This window comes from Schistocerca gregaria, chromosome 5 (assembly GCF_023897955.1).
Source record: "Schistocerca gregaria isolate iqSchGreg1 chromosome 5, iqSchGreg1.2, whole genome shotgun sequence".
Lineage (NCBI taxonomy): Eukaryota > Metazoa > Arthropoda > Insecta > Orthoptera > Acrididae > Schistocerca > Schistocerca gregaria.
This window is the reverse complement of record NC_064924.1, coordinates 120,384,844-120,399,495: the sequence shown is the minus strand read 5'-3', so window position 1 is coordinate 120,399,495 and position 14,652 is coordinate 120,384,844. Positions and strand designations below refer to the sequence as shown.

General features: G+C 38.3%; 1 protein-coding gene across 1 annotated transcript in view; it reads right to left on the bottom strand.

Annotated features, from left to right (window-relative positions):
* LOC126272810 (A-kinase anchor protein 14-like) overlaps window positions 1–14,652 on the bottom strand; it is an 86,929-nt gene that overhangs the window by 19,682 nt on the left and 52,595 nt on the right. The window contains exon 3 of the mRNA XM_049975997.1: window positions 2,124–2,166. Within this exon, the coding sequence (XP_049831954.1) occupies window positions 2,124–2,166 (43 nt within the window). The remainder of the gene's footprint in view (window positions 1–2,123; window positions 2,167–14,652) is intronic.

Sequence of the window (14,652 nt, the reverse complement as noted above, 5' to 3'; positions counted from 1 at the left end):
TGCGCTAGGTGACGATCAGTTTGGCTTTGGGAAAAGTAAAGGCACGAGAGAGGCAATTCTGACGTTACGGCCAATAATGGAAGCAAGGCTAAAGAAAAATCAAGACACGTTCATAGGATTTGTCGACTTGGAAAAAGCGTTCGACAATATAAAATGGTGCAAGCTGTTCGAGATTCTGAAAAAAGTAGAGGTAAGCTATAGGGAGAGACAAGTCATATACAATATGTACAACAACCAAGAGGGAATAATAAGAGTGGACGATCAAGAACGAAATGCTCGTATTAAGAAGGGAGTAAGACAAGGCTGTAGCCTTTTGCCCCTACTCTTCAATCTGTACATCGAGGAAGCAATGATGGAAATAAAAGAAAGTCTCAGGAGTGGGATTAAAATACAAGGTGAAAGGATATCAATTATACGATTCACTGATGACATTGCTATCCTGAGTGAAAGTGAAGAAGAATTAAACGATCTGCTGAACGGAATGAACAGTCTAATGAGTACACAGTATGGTTTGAGAGTAAATCGGAGAAAGATGAAGGTAATGAGAAGTAGTAGAAATGAGAACAGCGAGAAACTTAACATCAGGATTGATGGTCACAAAGTCAATGAAGTTAAGGAATTCTGCTACCTAGGCAGTAAAATAACCAATGACTGACGGAGCAAGGAGGACATCAAAAGCAGACTCGCTATGGCACAAGAGGCATTTCTGGCCAAGAGAAGTCTCTTAATATCAAATACCGGCCTTAATTTGAGGAAGAAATTTCTGAGGATGTACGTCTGGAGTACAGCATTGTATGGTAGTGAAACTTGGACTGTGGGAAAACCGGAGCAGAAGAGAATCGAAGCATTTGAGATGTGGTGCTATAGACAAATGTTGAAAATTAGGTGGACTGATAAGGTAAGGAATGAGGAGCTTCTACGCAGAATCGGAGAGGAAAAAAATATGTGGAAAACACTGATAAGGAGAAGGGACAGAATGATAGGACATCTGCTAAGACATGAGGGAATGACTTCCATGGTACTAGAGGGAGCTGTAGAGGGCAAAAACTGTAGAGGAAGACAGAGATTGGAATACCTCAAGCAAATAACTGAGGACGTAGGTTGCAAGTGCTACTCTGAGATGAAGAGGTTAGCACAGCAAAGGAATTCGTGGCGGGCCACATCAAACCGGTCAGTAGACAAAAAAAAAAAAAAAAAAAAAAAAAAAATGCCAATGGAGTGCCTAATTAGGTATTCCTTCCTTTTGTTTTTGAATATCTGGGGATTTTCAATTTCTTGCCTAATGTGTGGTGGTATTCTGTTCTAGATTTTTCCACTATACTATAAAGCACCATTTTAAACTGTAGCCAACATTAAGTCAAAATTCAGCAAGACATTCCACCAACTGCCACTTCAAGCACAATGAAATGCTTCTCATCACATGAGTTACCCAAAGTTTGTAGTCAACTGCTAGGTTGATGATTATCTTGTTCCCTTTTGTACACATATTTCACTCTTGTGTGTTTGGAGCAGCATTAAGCTCAAAATATACCACAAATTCTCTTCACAAAAACTACCTTCCAGAAAGTTGCACTGTTGCTTTTTTCCTGTTTGTTACATGAGGAGAAAATAAGAGAGTTAATTTGTGCTATAAAAGTTTCACAAATGTCAGACTTCTAATTTGTCACAAATCACATATTTACAAGTGAAAGCAAACATAACAGTGAGATTTTATGATGCTAAACTTACTATGCTATACATATTTGCTTTTAATGAGAAAAAAGTCTGCATCATATATTCTGTGTAATGAAAACTAGCAGTATCCATCATTAGTTATGGGATAGAGTACTTCACATTTACTTTCTTACTTCTTATTTTAGAGACACTGTGCAATGGAAACATATGTTTGTTTGCTTATAGTGTTCTGTTATTTGAGACTCGAAGTTAATTAGGGAATTTTCATTTGTGTAGATGGAGAGCATATAGCATTTCACTTTCATGTGTATTGTTTGACTTATGAATGTTACTGCCAAGCAGTTGTCAATATATAAGACATTTTTATGTCTAAAATGACAACGTTTTGAAAAGCTGAACTTTATTCCATATAATGTCCCACACCCATTTCAGTGGGAATGGTGTGTCACCTGGAGAATGCTTCAATTTTGATCCTTCAAACACATACGTAACCTGCAAATCAAAAAAACAAAAATATTTAACACATTATAGTTCTTTCACTGGCCAATACAAAACTTTATAATATCATGTTTTTATTTTAATTTTACTTTAAGTAATCCATGATTGTATTAGTATATATGATGGAAGGAATGCTTAAAAATAATATATACAATAAGGAACATCCTGGTAGAATGTAAATAATTTAGTAGTAAAGAAAACCATAAACCAAACATCAAAAGCACTGAGTCATTAACAGGCACACACAAAACAAAAAATGAAAATTTGCTAGCTTTTGAAGACTTTCAGAAGTTAGAGAAAAAAGCATGAACACAGCTACATTGTGGCAGCTGAACACAGAAGCCAACACAATGAAGCTGCTTCTACTATTACTCCTAAATTATTATTGACGATATTGTGCTCTTTTCCCCAGTTCCTTAGCGGAATGCTCTACAGATAAGACAATATTCAGTGTTGCTATGGAAATACTGTGTCAAATTAAAAGCAGTAGAAACCTTTTTAAGGATCTTAAAATTCTTACACTCTCCTCCCAATAAATTTACTCCTTAAGGTTTTTTGTTGCTATTAATATAAACCAATTTGAACTGAACTGTGTTATGCACAGGCACAAAACAAGGCACAAAATTATTTTTATGTAAACTTTGTCTCCTTGTCTTATGATTCAGAATGGAATTATGTACTCTGGTGGGAAGCTCCCAACTAATCTAAGGCAAGGAATTGGAAAGCCCTACAAATTAAAAAGGAAATATAAAACATACTTCACTAGCCATGCTTTCTACAAATTATCTATCAAGATTCATGGACTGAAAATTCCTATTAATTACATGGCAAGCAGCAGTATTTATATAAAGCTCTATGACAAGTAATAATGCGCTATAAATAGTACTCTGTCTCTATAGATGTGAAAATGTATCCTTCTAAAATATCATTTTAATCAAGTAAATAATAGCAGATAAACAACAGCTACCCAATAAAATTCAGGAGGCAGCAGTTTCTTTTAAATAGCAGCTTTCTTCCTAATTTATTTGATTAAATTTTGATGGAATATGCTAAGCAGTATTTATTTATTTATAGTATGATGACAGAGAACTATTATAGTATGATCACAAGAAATACAGACAACTATTCACAACAAATACATACATTTCTATACAGATAGGCACAATCACAAGTTCATATGGGTTCAGTGCTTTAAGCCCAGATTGGAAATTGAGTCTGAAGATTCTGCAGACAAATTGTAAAGGTCTTCCATCATTCCTTTGAATGCTCTAAGGGAACATGCAGATGTCATGTGATGTAAGATTTGTCATCTTTTCTCAATGGAGGGCTTCCATTCCCATTGGTGTAGCAATGTTCCACATCTGCTGCAGTCACATGATTCACTATGCACCACTGTCATCAGAGCAGATGAAAACCTGCTGGTCGCTCACAGGAAGTTTAGATTAACAGATTATGCTCAATGGGAGAGAGCTCCAGCCATTGATTGTTCCACACTTCTTGTGTTGAAGACTGTGCCTGCAGGCTGACTGCTGCATGCCATGATGGTTTTATAGACCTCTGTCACCAGGTTTCTGATGAAATTTCTGAATGAGTTGGTAATAATTGTGGGTTGCTTTTTATTCTTGTCCACATGTTCAGCAATGACTGTGAAGTCCTTATGTATGTTTGCAGAATATTATTAAGTACTGATAACCAGCAAATGTTTGTGGGGCAAACACACCCAACCATGAGGCACATTGCTTGATTGTGCTGTGTTAATTATTCTAGTGTGAGAACTGTTTAGTCATGTGGAACAGTAGTATTCTGTGACTAGTATGAAACTGCTAGAGCTGATGATCTGAGAACTACTGTAATGGTGTTCAAGGCAGCTTTTGTTAATTTTTGGGGCAGATTTGGTTTTAGTTGCCACATCCTGGAGATGGACTTTGTGTGTCAACGGTCTAGGGCCACATGTAGGTATTTTGGATTGTTGAAATATTGGAAGCTCTGATCCTGAGATTTGATCCTGAGTGATCATATCAATTTCATCTGCATAAATAAATTTCCTGGACTTTGTTTCTGGAAGGTTGTATGAGTACAGACTAAAAATGAATGGGGCCATCATTTATTTTGTGAACTTGGCTTTTCAAATTCTCTGAGAACACCTGGAAGCATCTGTCATTCAGCATGTTGCTGATTAGAGTGGTTAGTTTCTGACATTGAATGACACTGATAAAACTGAATTGGAGTTTGTCATTCCATACAGTATCATAGGTTGCAGTTGGATCTAAAAGACCCCCACCCCCCCCTTTCCCCCATTTTTATCTTCTGCTTCTCAAAGGCATTTTTTATATGATTTGCTATTGCTATCACGTGCTCCTCATGTCCTCTTCCTGGTCTAAGCCAACCTTGCTCTATTGGGATGTGTTTGTTGATGGCTAAGCAGATTCTGTTATGAATGAGCGTCTCCAGGTGCATCAACATGAAACTACAGAGAGCAATGGCTGATAGTTTGCAACTCTAGATGGATCTTTGTTTGGTTTTATTGCAGCAATGATCATACATTCCTTGAAGAGACGTGGCAGATGACTTGTCTCTAAGGTATTGGAAAAGAAAGTCTTCAGCCATTTGACAGTAGCAGGACCACAGTACAACAGCAACTTGGATAAATACTATGAATGCATGCTGTCTTCTTAAGTTTTGCATTGTTTACAGCTTCTATGGTCTCTCCCAATTGAAATGGGGTGGAAAAGTCAGATGTTTGTGGAACTGACCATATCCCTACTTTTAAGACATGTCTCACTCCTATTACGATGTGTTTCTGTCTCTTTGGCGTGGAGGTGGAGATCATGTGATTGGCTATATCATCTAAATTAATGTTGAATTTTTGTCAGGTGGTGGTGTTTGCTTTATCAAGCTTTTTCATTAAGGACCAGGCCTTCCTGCTGTAGTGAGTATGATCCAAGGAACCTACAGATTCTTTCCATATGTTTTATCTGCTCTCATTTAGAACTAAGCAATATAGAGATAGATTATCATTAACATGGTATACAGATTATTTTTCTTTTATGTCTTTGTCTCCTGCTAATGTATTCCTTGACTCATTCCCCATCCCTGAAGGGGATTCTTGACAGCATCTATGGGACATGGTGAATGAATGAATAAGATTTACTGAGGATCTGATGCCATCTCTGATACCACATAAACAGGACTGAAAGATTGCTAATATTTCTAATGATGTCCTTATTCAAAGCTAACTAATACAGAATACACATCAGAATACACATACACACACATTCACCTGTTTGGCTAGAACTTGCCAGCCTATTGCAATTTGCTGACACAGCAGTTTAATTTGGGTGTGGAGTTGTGGAGGTGGAGTGTATGAAGGGAGAAAGGAGGTGGTGGGGGGAGGGAGAATTGGACAGAATTGTGACATGTGAGAGGTTATTGTATACAGAGATGATGTCAACTTTTGTATTCCGCCTGGATAGAAGGTGCGTGGTTCTACTCCTGTGAAGTGGTTCTGTAATATAGACTGAGAGTGAAGGAAGCGAGTAGGAGCAGGAGAGGTGAAGCACTTTGGTACTGCATGTGACTTTAATACTTTTAATAGAGCCAAAAACACAAGTAAATATCAAATGCATGCATAACTTTGGCTAGGATGAGCATGTAGGTGTGAAGCCATAGTCCATGTCTAATCCTGCAAAGTTCGGATGACTATTCTGTATAATCTCAAAACTAACAAATACTCTTTGCTGTCCAAACTTTAACTGAACATAACTAATACAAAGACTCAATAGAAAGCTAGCCCACTCACTAGTAGAAACGGTATTTCCAGGCCATCTGCTGTTGATGAAAATGCGTGAAATCAAGACGGCAATCCCTGAGCTCCACAGCGTCGGCCAGAGGGGCTGTGGTCAGCGTAGTTAGTCTTCTCTCATAGTGCCAGTTTACGAGAGAGTGCACCTATGTTGTGGCATCGTAACTTTCATCGCAACATCAACAGTGATAAGTAAGGATCCAGGTGGCCACCAGGTGAGGATGGTTTAGAGGCGAAGAAAGAAGTACTTTATTTGTGATATGGAAAGCTTACCTATGAACATATGTTGCAGATGGAGGTCTATTAGACATGAGATTCTTTCGATGAGGACATAGCAACCAACTAAGCATTTAGAATGGTTGAGTCTATGGATTCTGAGAAGCTTGTAGAAAGTGGGTATGCAGGGAATTAGTCGGGATGAGAAGTGAGATGGAGTTGGGGGAGAGATTCTGAGGTGGCTCCAAAACTGACCAAAACCCAATATTGAACCTTGCCTCTCTGTGCATGAAGGTTCAGTAATAATCTTGGTAAATTACAGTGACTACCTAACATAAGGTATCTAACATAAGCTACTGCTGTTAAAGTGCCTTGCCAAAGTAAACAATTCTAATGAAATTAAGGATCTCGAAAAACCACTAAGAAACTGTATAAGAAAGAGTTACAATTGGCGAAACAAAGATACAACACAAATCTCATAAAAAGTAGTAAAAACCAATGCAAAACAACCTGGTCAGTAATTAATACTGTTAAAGGTGAAATCAGAAACTTGGACAAGACAGTCCCAATACCAGCAGATACACTCAATAAATATTTTGTGAGCTGTCCTGATGATATCAAAAAGTTGATCAGTCAACCCATTGTAACATGTATAGACTATCTTAAGAGAGCAAACCTAAATCATAATAGGGCTAGATCATCATTGAAACACTTTAACGAGGTATGCCAACATGAAGTTCTTAAAATAGTGAAAGAAATGAAAAATTCACACAGTACAGATATTTTTAATATGCCAAACAATCTACTGAAAGAAATCATACATTACATTGCAGCACCATTAACATATTCTATAAACCTGTGTCTCATAGAAGGGTTTTCCCCTGATCCTCCCACACTATCCAAGGTAACTCCAGTCTTTAAGAAGGGTGTCAGATCAGATCCTGCAAACTACAGACCAATTTCACCAATTCCATTACTAGGAAAAGTTCAAATGGTTCAAATGGCTCTGAGCACTATAGGACTTAACTGCTGTGGTCATCAGTTCCCTAGAACTTAGAACTACTTAAACCTAACTAACCTAAGGACATCACACACATCCATGCTCGAGGCAGGATTCGAACCTGCGACCGTAGCGGTCGTGCAGTTCCAGACTGTAGCGCCTAGAACCGCTCGGCCACTCCGGCCAGCACTAGGAAAAGTCTTTGAAGGTATAATATATCAGTAGATGTATGAGTACCTAGAACTAAATGGTATGTTAAGTGCGTCACAGTTCGGTTACAGAAAAGGAAGGTCAGCTATACATGCCATAGAGCTCTTAGTCAGAGACATTCTAGCAGCATTTGAGGACCATGCGCACACACAGGTAACCTTATGTGATCTGAGCAAAGCTTTTGACTGTGTTGACCACTCACATTTGCTCTCTAAACTTCAGTACTATAGAATATGTGATAAAAGTTTAAAACTCATCAAATCATACATCAATAAAAGGAAACAGGTGGTGAGTTCAGGAAGTCATCTGTCAAACATACTCAAGGTTCAACACTGAGTGCCACAGGGGTCTAAATTGAGACCACTTATTTTCCTTGTACACATAAATGACCTACCAGGAAATATAGATGTAAAGACACATATGTATGCAGATGATGCAGCTTTTCTATCTGTAAACCGTGTACTCAATAACCTTGTAAGTGATATGAAATTGGCAAAAGAAAATGCAACATCATGGTTTAATGCAAATGGCCTGCTATTAAATGAGGAAAGGACCCAGAACATGCGATTCAGTCTATCAAAGACTACAAAAATAGAAAAACAAAAGGCAAAATTTTTAGGTATCGTACTTGACAACAGTCTAACATGGAACTCTCATGTTGATTTCATAGTGGTTAGGTTGTCAAGAGTTATATATTTGTTGAAGAGACTGATGTGTTGTGTGACATTTGAGTACATAAGGACAGTGCACTTTGCCTTTTTTCAATCTGTTTTAAGGTATGGGTTAATACTCTGCAGAAACAGCAGAAAAATAAATGAAATTATGGTGATCCAGAAGAAAGTAATCAGAGTAATGACTAAGGTAGATAATAGAACACATTGTACACCACTGTTCATTAAACACAGAATTTTAACAGTTATTAATTTATATATTCTTGACAGCATTAACTACATACTTGCTGAACTACCTAATTTAAGTGTAACAAATCAAAGGCATGACTACTATACAAGAACATGTACTTCTCTGCTGTTGCCACAAAGTAGATTAGCTAAAACTAACAAGAGTCATTAGTATATGGCAATTAAAATATATAACAAATTGTCTAAAAATGGGTCAATCAAGCCTGACAAATTATTTAAAGAAAATGTACATAACTTCAAGTTAACTAATCCATTCTATTCATTAGAAATTTTGTAGAAATGTGCAATATCAACTTAAATATGTAAAAATTTATTTTGTAAAATTAATAGTTTAAGTGAACTGAAAAATTCTATTGCATGTAATAATGCTGAATGACCAATAAAGAATCTGAATCTGAATCTGCCGTCTGACTGACTCATCCACCAGCAGGTTTTGCTATGGTGATCCCATCCCACATATACAGCAAAACCATCTGTCCTTAATCAAATTATTTATGAGTAAAGGAGATGACTCTATGAACAGAACAGGCATTTAATTGTTAAGGAGCATACACAAAAGAGAATGAAAACTTTAGTACCTTGACACACAGGTATGGCACCTGGTGAAGAGTGGTGCATGATGAACATGATGGACTGGAAGGGAGACAAAGGACAGAAGGAGGGAAAACAATTGGGTAGAGGGTGTTGGGGAAGTGGGTTAGTGGTGGATGATGTCAGAAGTTGAGGTCCGGAGGATTACAGGAATGAAGTTTGTTTGCATTGCAAGGATAGCTCTCATCCACATAGATCACAAAATGTGGTGGTAGAAGAAAGGATCCAGATGGCTCAGGTTACGAAGCAGCCATTGAACTCTTGCATGTTGTGCCATTGAGTGGTCAACTTTGTTCTTCAACACAGTTTATTTGTGGCCATTCATTCTGGTAGAGAGGTGGTTGGTAATCATGCTCACGTAGAATGCTGTGTAGTGATTGTAGCTCAGCTGGTACATGGCATGGCTATTTTCACATGTGCCCCTGCCTCTGATGGAATTTTATCCATAATCAAATCTGGACACCAATCCTCTCTCTGGACACTGGAATATAGCTGGTCCCTGGAAAAGAGAGAATCTTGTTGACCAACATGCCCAACCCATTACCTGCACCTTAGTTTCCCATGTGAAAGACACAAAACACCTCTTACATTGGCAGATTAAAACTGTGTGCTGGACCGAAACTCAAAATTGGAACCTTTGCCATTTGCAGGAAAGTGCTCTATAAACTAAGCAACTGAAGCATGACTCACACCACATCCTCGCAATTTCACTTCCACCAGTGCCTCATCTACTTTCCAAACTTCACAGAAGTTCTCCTGTGAAACCTACAAGACTAGCATTCCTGGAACAAAGGATATTGCAGAGCCATGGCTCAGACACAGCCTGGGGGATGTTTCCAGAATGAGACTTTTTCTCTGCAGTGGATTATGCACTAATATGAAACTTCCTGGCAGATTAAAACTGTATACCAGACTGAGACTCAAACTTGGGACCTTTGCCTTTCATGGGTGAGTGTTCCATGTGTGATGAAGAAAGCTGAGACATCTTTATTTCCCCTCTTTTTTTCCATCTGCCTCCTTAACATTCATTTTTGAACCAATTATCATTAACATACATGAATATCATCTGCATTTTCATATAAGAGAAAGGTGGGACCTCAGTCTTAAAGAATATAACACTAGAACTAATTCTGTGCTTAATTTTATGTATGTAATTGATTTTCTAATTTATTTCATCTATTCCTAGTTAGTATCTTCTATTATAGGGCAAAATCAGTGATTGTTTTGTAACTTAAATTCTATTGTTGATGTATAAACAAATATAAATTCTGTACTAATTATAAACATGTGGAAGATGAAATACTAGTAATATTAAAGTGTCTATTTAGCTCTATTTGAAAACATGTTAGCAAAGCCAGTCCTTCATTACCTTCAAAGTCATTAACAGTTTTATCAAAAGTATTGTTTGTGTAATTATATATCTTAATTTCATGATTTAAACAAATAATTTTGCTTAACCCATGTAGTAGAAGAAACTGTTAAAAAGAACCAATTGTTTGATGCATTCAGTTAATTTAATGAGTTAAGTTTTAATAGAAATTGAAATTTCTATAAATTTAACACATTGAGTATAGATTTAAGTGTCAGGAAGTCATTTCTGAAAGTATTTGTATGGAGTGTAGCTATGTATGGAAGTGAAACATGGACGATAAATAGTTTGGACAAGAAGAGAATAGAAGCTTTCGAAATGTGGTGCTACAGAAGAATGCTGAAGATTAGATGGGTAGATCACTTAACTAATGAGGAGGTATTGAATAGGATTGGGGAGAAGAGAAGTTTGTGGCACAACTTGACCAGAAGATGGGATCGGTTGGTAGGACATGTTTTGAGGCACCAAGGGATCACCAAGTTAGTATTGGAGGGTAGCGTTGAGGGTAAATATCGTAGAGGGAGACCAAGAGATGAATACACTAAGCAGATTCAGAAGGATGTAGGTTGCAGTATGTACTGTGAGATGAAGAAGCTTGTGCAGGATAGAGTAGCATGGAGAACTGTATCAAACCAGTCTCAGGACTGAAGACCACAACAACAACAACAACAACAACATAAATTTAACTTCAAACAATGTGTAAGTTCAATACCGATTATTGTGTGGATGTATAAGGACCCAGTGGTCACAGGACAGTCAGTCCATGGCTGAGTTTCAGATGAGGAACCTGTGTTAGAGCAACAACAATGCATCAACATAACTGTGAATTAAGTGTAACACAATTAGACCATGCATTAAACCAATGACAATGTCTGCTCCATACACACCTGATTATTCTGAAAGAACTGTGGACTATGTGGTTATTTTTTTACTGCTCACAGATGTTCAATTGTAAACTATTGTAGCAATATGTGGATGTTCACCTGCAACCTGTTAATTAGGCTTATTGAAAGTTAAACAGTAGTGCACTGGTCACATAACTGTGTAATATTGGGGGGGGGGGGGGAGGGGGGGGTTAGGGAGGGGCGTTGTTAACAGTGAAAGTAAAGGACTGTGCATCTGTCGGCTACATAATTTACAGTTGACAGCCCCCTATTTTTGCAGCTAGTACATCGACACCGAGGATAATCAACAAAGAGGTAAAGCAGGGAACATCGTCTCACTATGAACTAAGCTACCCAAGAATGAAACATTCCCCATTTTCACAGCTTTACTTCTGCCAGTACCTCATCTCCTATCTTCCAAACTTCACAGAAGTCCTCCTGCAAAACTTCCAAGACTAGTGTTCGTGGAAGAAAGGGTATTGCAGAGATGTGGCTTAGCCACAGTCTGGTAAAGGACTTGCCTGTGACTGACAAAGGTCCCAAGTTTGGGTCTCAGTCTGGCACACCATTTTAATCTGCCACTGAGTTTCATATCAGTGCACACTCTGCTACAGAGTGAATAATCTCATACTGGACATCTTATGTTACCTCTAAACCATATCGACCCCGTTCGATCGATGCTCATTAGTGTTCACATCACCTATCAATGCATCAACACATCCCACATACATAGCTGTGCCTCAGGTTTGGTGATGGCATCTTCATGATCAGCTTTGCTTCTGCCAGTAGCTTTCCCACACTTTGCCGATTTCACAGTTCTCCTGCACATACAGAAGATCTTATATTAAGTTTGGACAGGAGGAGTGACAGGTACTACTGGAGATAAAGCAGCGAGGACAATTTGTGTGTGGCTCATGGACTGATCAGGCAGTACAGATTTAGCTAACAAAAGCCTAACTCTGGGCTTGTGTTCCTGCCCAGTTTTAAATTGGCAGAAAGATTCATAAATCATTTTTTTGGGTTCTGTTTTGCCTGGATTCCAAAAGAACAGATTCCACCTTTCATAACAGAGTTAGTTGAAATCATCTACTTGGTCTTATGTTATTAGTAACAGTACTTATAATTATAATTTTTTATTTATTTTATGATGGATTTTAAAATCTTATTGTCTACAGCATAATTTTCATATTGCTGGTGTTGATAATCTACAGGTGTTGTACAAATATATTGAAACACTGTCAGAAGTGCTTGCTTCAAAATAAATGCAGACGCCATCCATGCCTACAGGTTCCACTGTTGCATTTGGAACTTAATGGCACCTGTGCAATGAGCTCAATGCATTGCAAGTGTCACAATCTGAAAAGAGTTCTGCATAGTGTGTTATGGCTGAGTCAAATGATTCAGAACATGTGCAAATTGTTGATACTCTTATAATGGAAGAAAATTGTTTGGTTGGATGAGTCTTGCTTCACACTGTTTCAAACTTATGGACAAGTTTACATACCAACATGAAACATGGCAGGGGTTTGGTGATGATTTGGGCAGTCCCATAGTTACTCTCCAATGCTGCTTTACTGCCAAGGATTTCGTGTTATGGTACAAAGTTTGTTTCCCAATGGTCATGCTGTGCTCCAAAACAAAAGGACTCCTGTTCACAAAGCTCATATCATCCAGGAGTGGTTTTGTGAGCACAAGGATGAAGTGCAGGCCACCACAGTCATGCGACCTCAAAATTATCAAGCCTTTGTGGTTTACTTCAGAGAAAAGGATGTGTCATCACTATCCACCTCCATCATAGTTACCTGAAATTGTCATTATTTTGCAACAGCAGTGGAATAAGAGTCCCTTGAAAACCATACCAGCTCTATATTTATCCATTCTGAGATGACTGGAAGCTGTTTTGAGTGTCAAAGGGTTTCCTCTACTATATTGGTAATGTGCAGTGTATTTGATGTTTCCATTTTTTGTGGACACCCTGTAGCTGAACCACCTAAAATCAATTTTTATGAATAAAGATTCTCAATTTGAGAATCAGTCAAAATATGTGGACATAGAGTTTGAAGTGAGCTAGTAAATAACTTTGAATGTAGCAAAACACCTCATTTGAAAGCCCTTCAGCTCCTCTTTTCAAGCATTTTACTTTTTTCTAAATCATCATATTTCAAAATTTATTCAGAATTAAATGTGGTAATTTCCATACTGGTAGGAGTCATCCAACATGTAAAAGTCAGTCCCTGGTTAGCATTCATCTAGCTGAAAAATCTGTGTCATTCAGAATGAACAATACATAATTAGAACAGAATTAAAGTGTATCAGTCAGTTATCAGCATGTGAACATCAATGTGCAAATATTTTTGAAAGACTTCTGTAACTCACTCTGTGAGTAACTAGTAATTGATAAATAAAATGTTATACAATTACTAACAAAGTGATAGAGGGGCTGGCCAGTACTTACCTCAGCTCAGTACAGCCGATAGAAACAAAAAAAACAACTGAAAATTTAAGTTCCTAGCTTTCAGAATAAATGTTCCTTCATCAGGGAGGAGAGAGGGGAAAGAAAGGGAAGAAGGGAAAGTGGATTTAGTTACTCACAACCCAGGTTATGAAGCAACAGGGAAAGGAAAACAGGGAAGGTAGCAAGGATGGAGGCATGGTTGTCAGAGGGAAGCCAAAGAAATTCTACTGTAGGTACTGTGCCAGCTTCAAACCAAAGAGGATGCATACAGAAGTAAAGAGGTGTATAGTATAAAGATGTAGGATGAAAAGATGCATGAATGGCTAAAGAGGAAAGGGAAAGAGGAGAAGACTGAAAAGTAAATGGGAGTGAGGTTGTTTAATGTAGGTTCAGTCCAGGGGGATGGCAGGATGAAAGGATGTGCTGGAGTGCAAGTTCCCATCTCCGCAGTTCAGAGGGATTGGTGTTGGGTGGGAGAAGCCAAATGGCACATACGGTGTAGCAGGTTCCTAGGTCCCTAGAATTATGCTGGAGGGCATACCAATACCCAGTAGCGGAGCATGCCCTCCAGCATAATTCTAGGGACCTAGGAACCTGCTACACCGTATGTGCCATTTGGCTTCTCCCACCCAACACCAGTCCCTCTGAACTGCGGAGATGGGAACTTGCACTCCAGCACATCCTTTCATCCTGCCATCCCCCTGGACTGAACCTACATTAAACAACCTCACTCCCATTTACTTTTCAGTCTTCTCCTCTTTCCCTTTCCTCTTTAGCCATTCATGCATCTTTTCATCCTACATCTTTATACTATACACCTCTTTACTTCTGTATGCATCCTCTTTGGTTTGAAGCTGGCACAGTACCTACAGTAGAATTTCTTTGGCTTCCCTCTGACAACCATGCCTCCATCCTTGCTACCTTCCCTGTTTTCCTTTCCCTGTTGCTTCATAACCTGGGTTGTGAGTAACTAAATCCACTTTCCCTTCTTCCCTTTCTTTCCCCTCTCTCCTCCCTGATGAAGGAACATTTA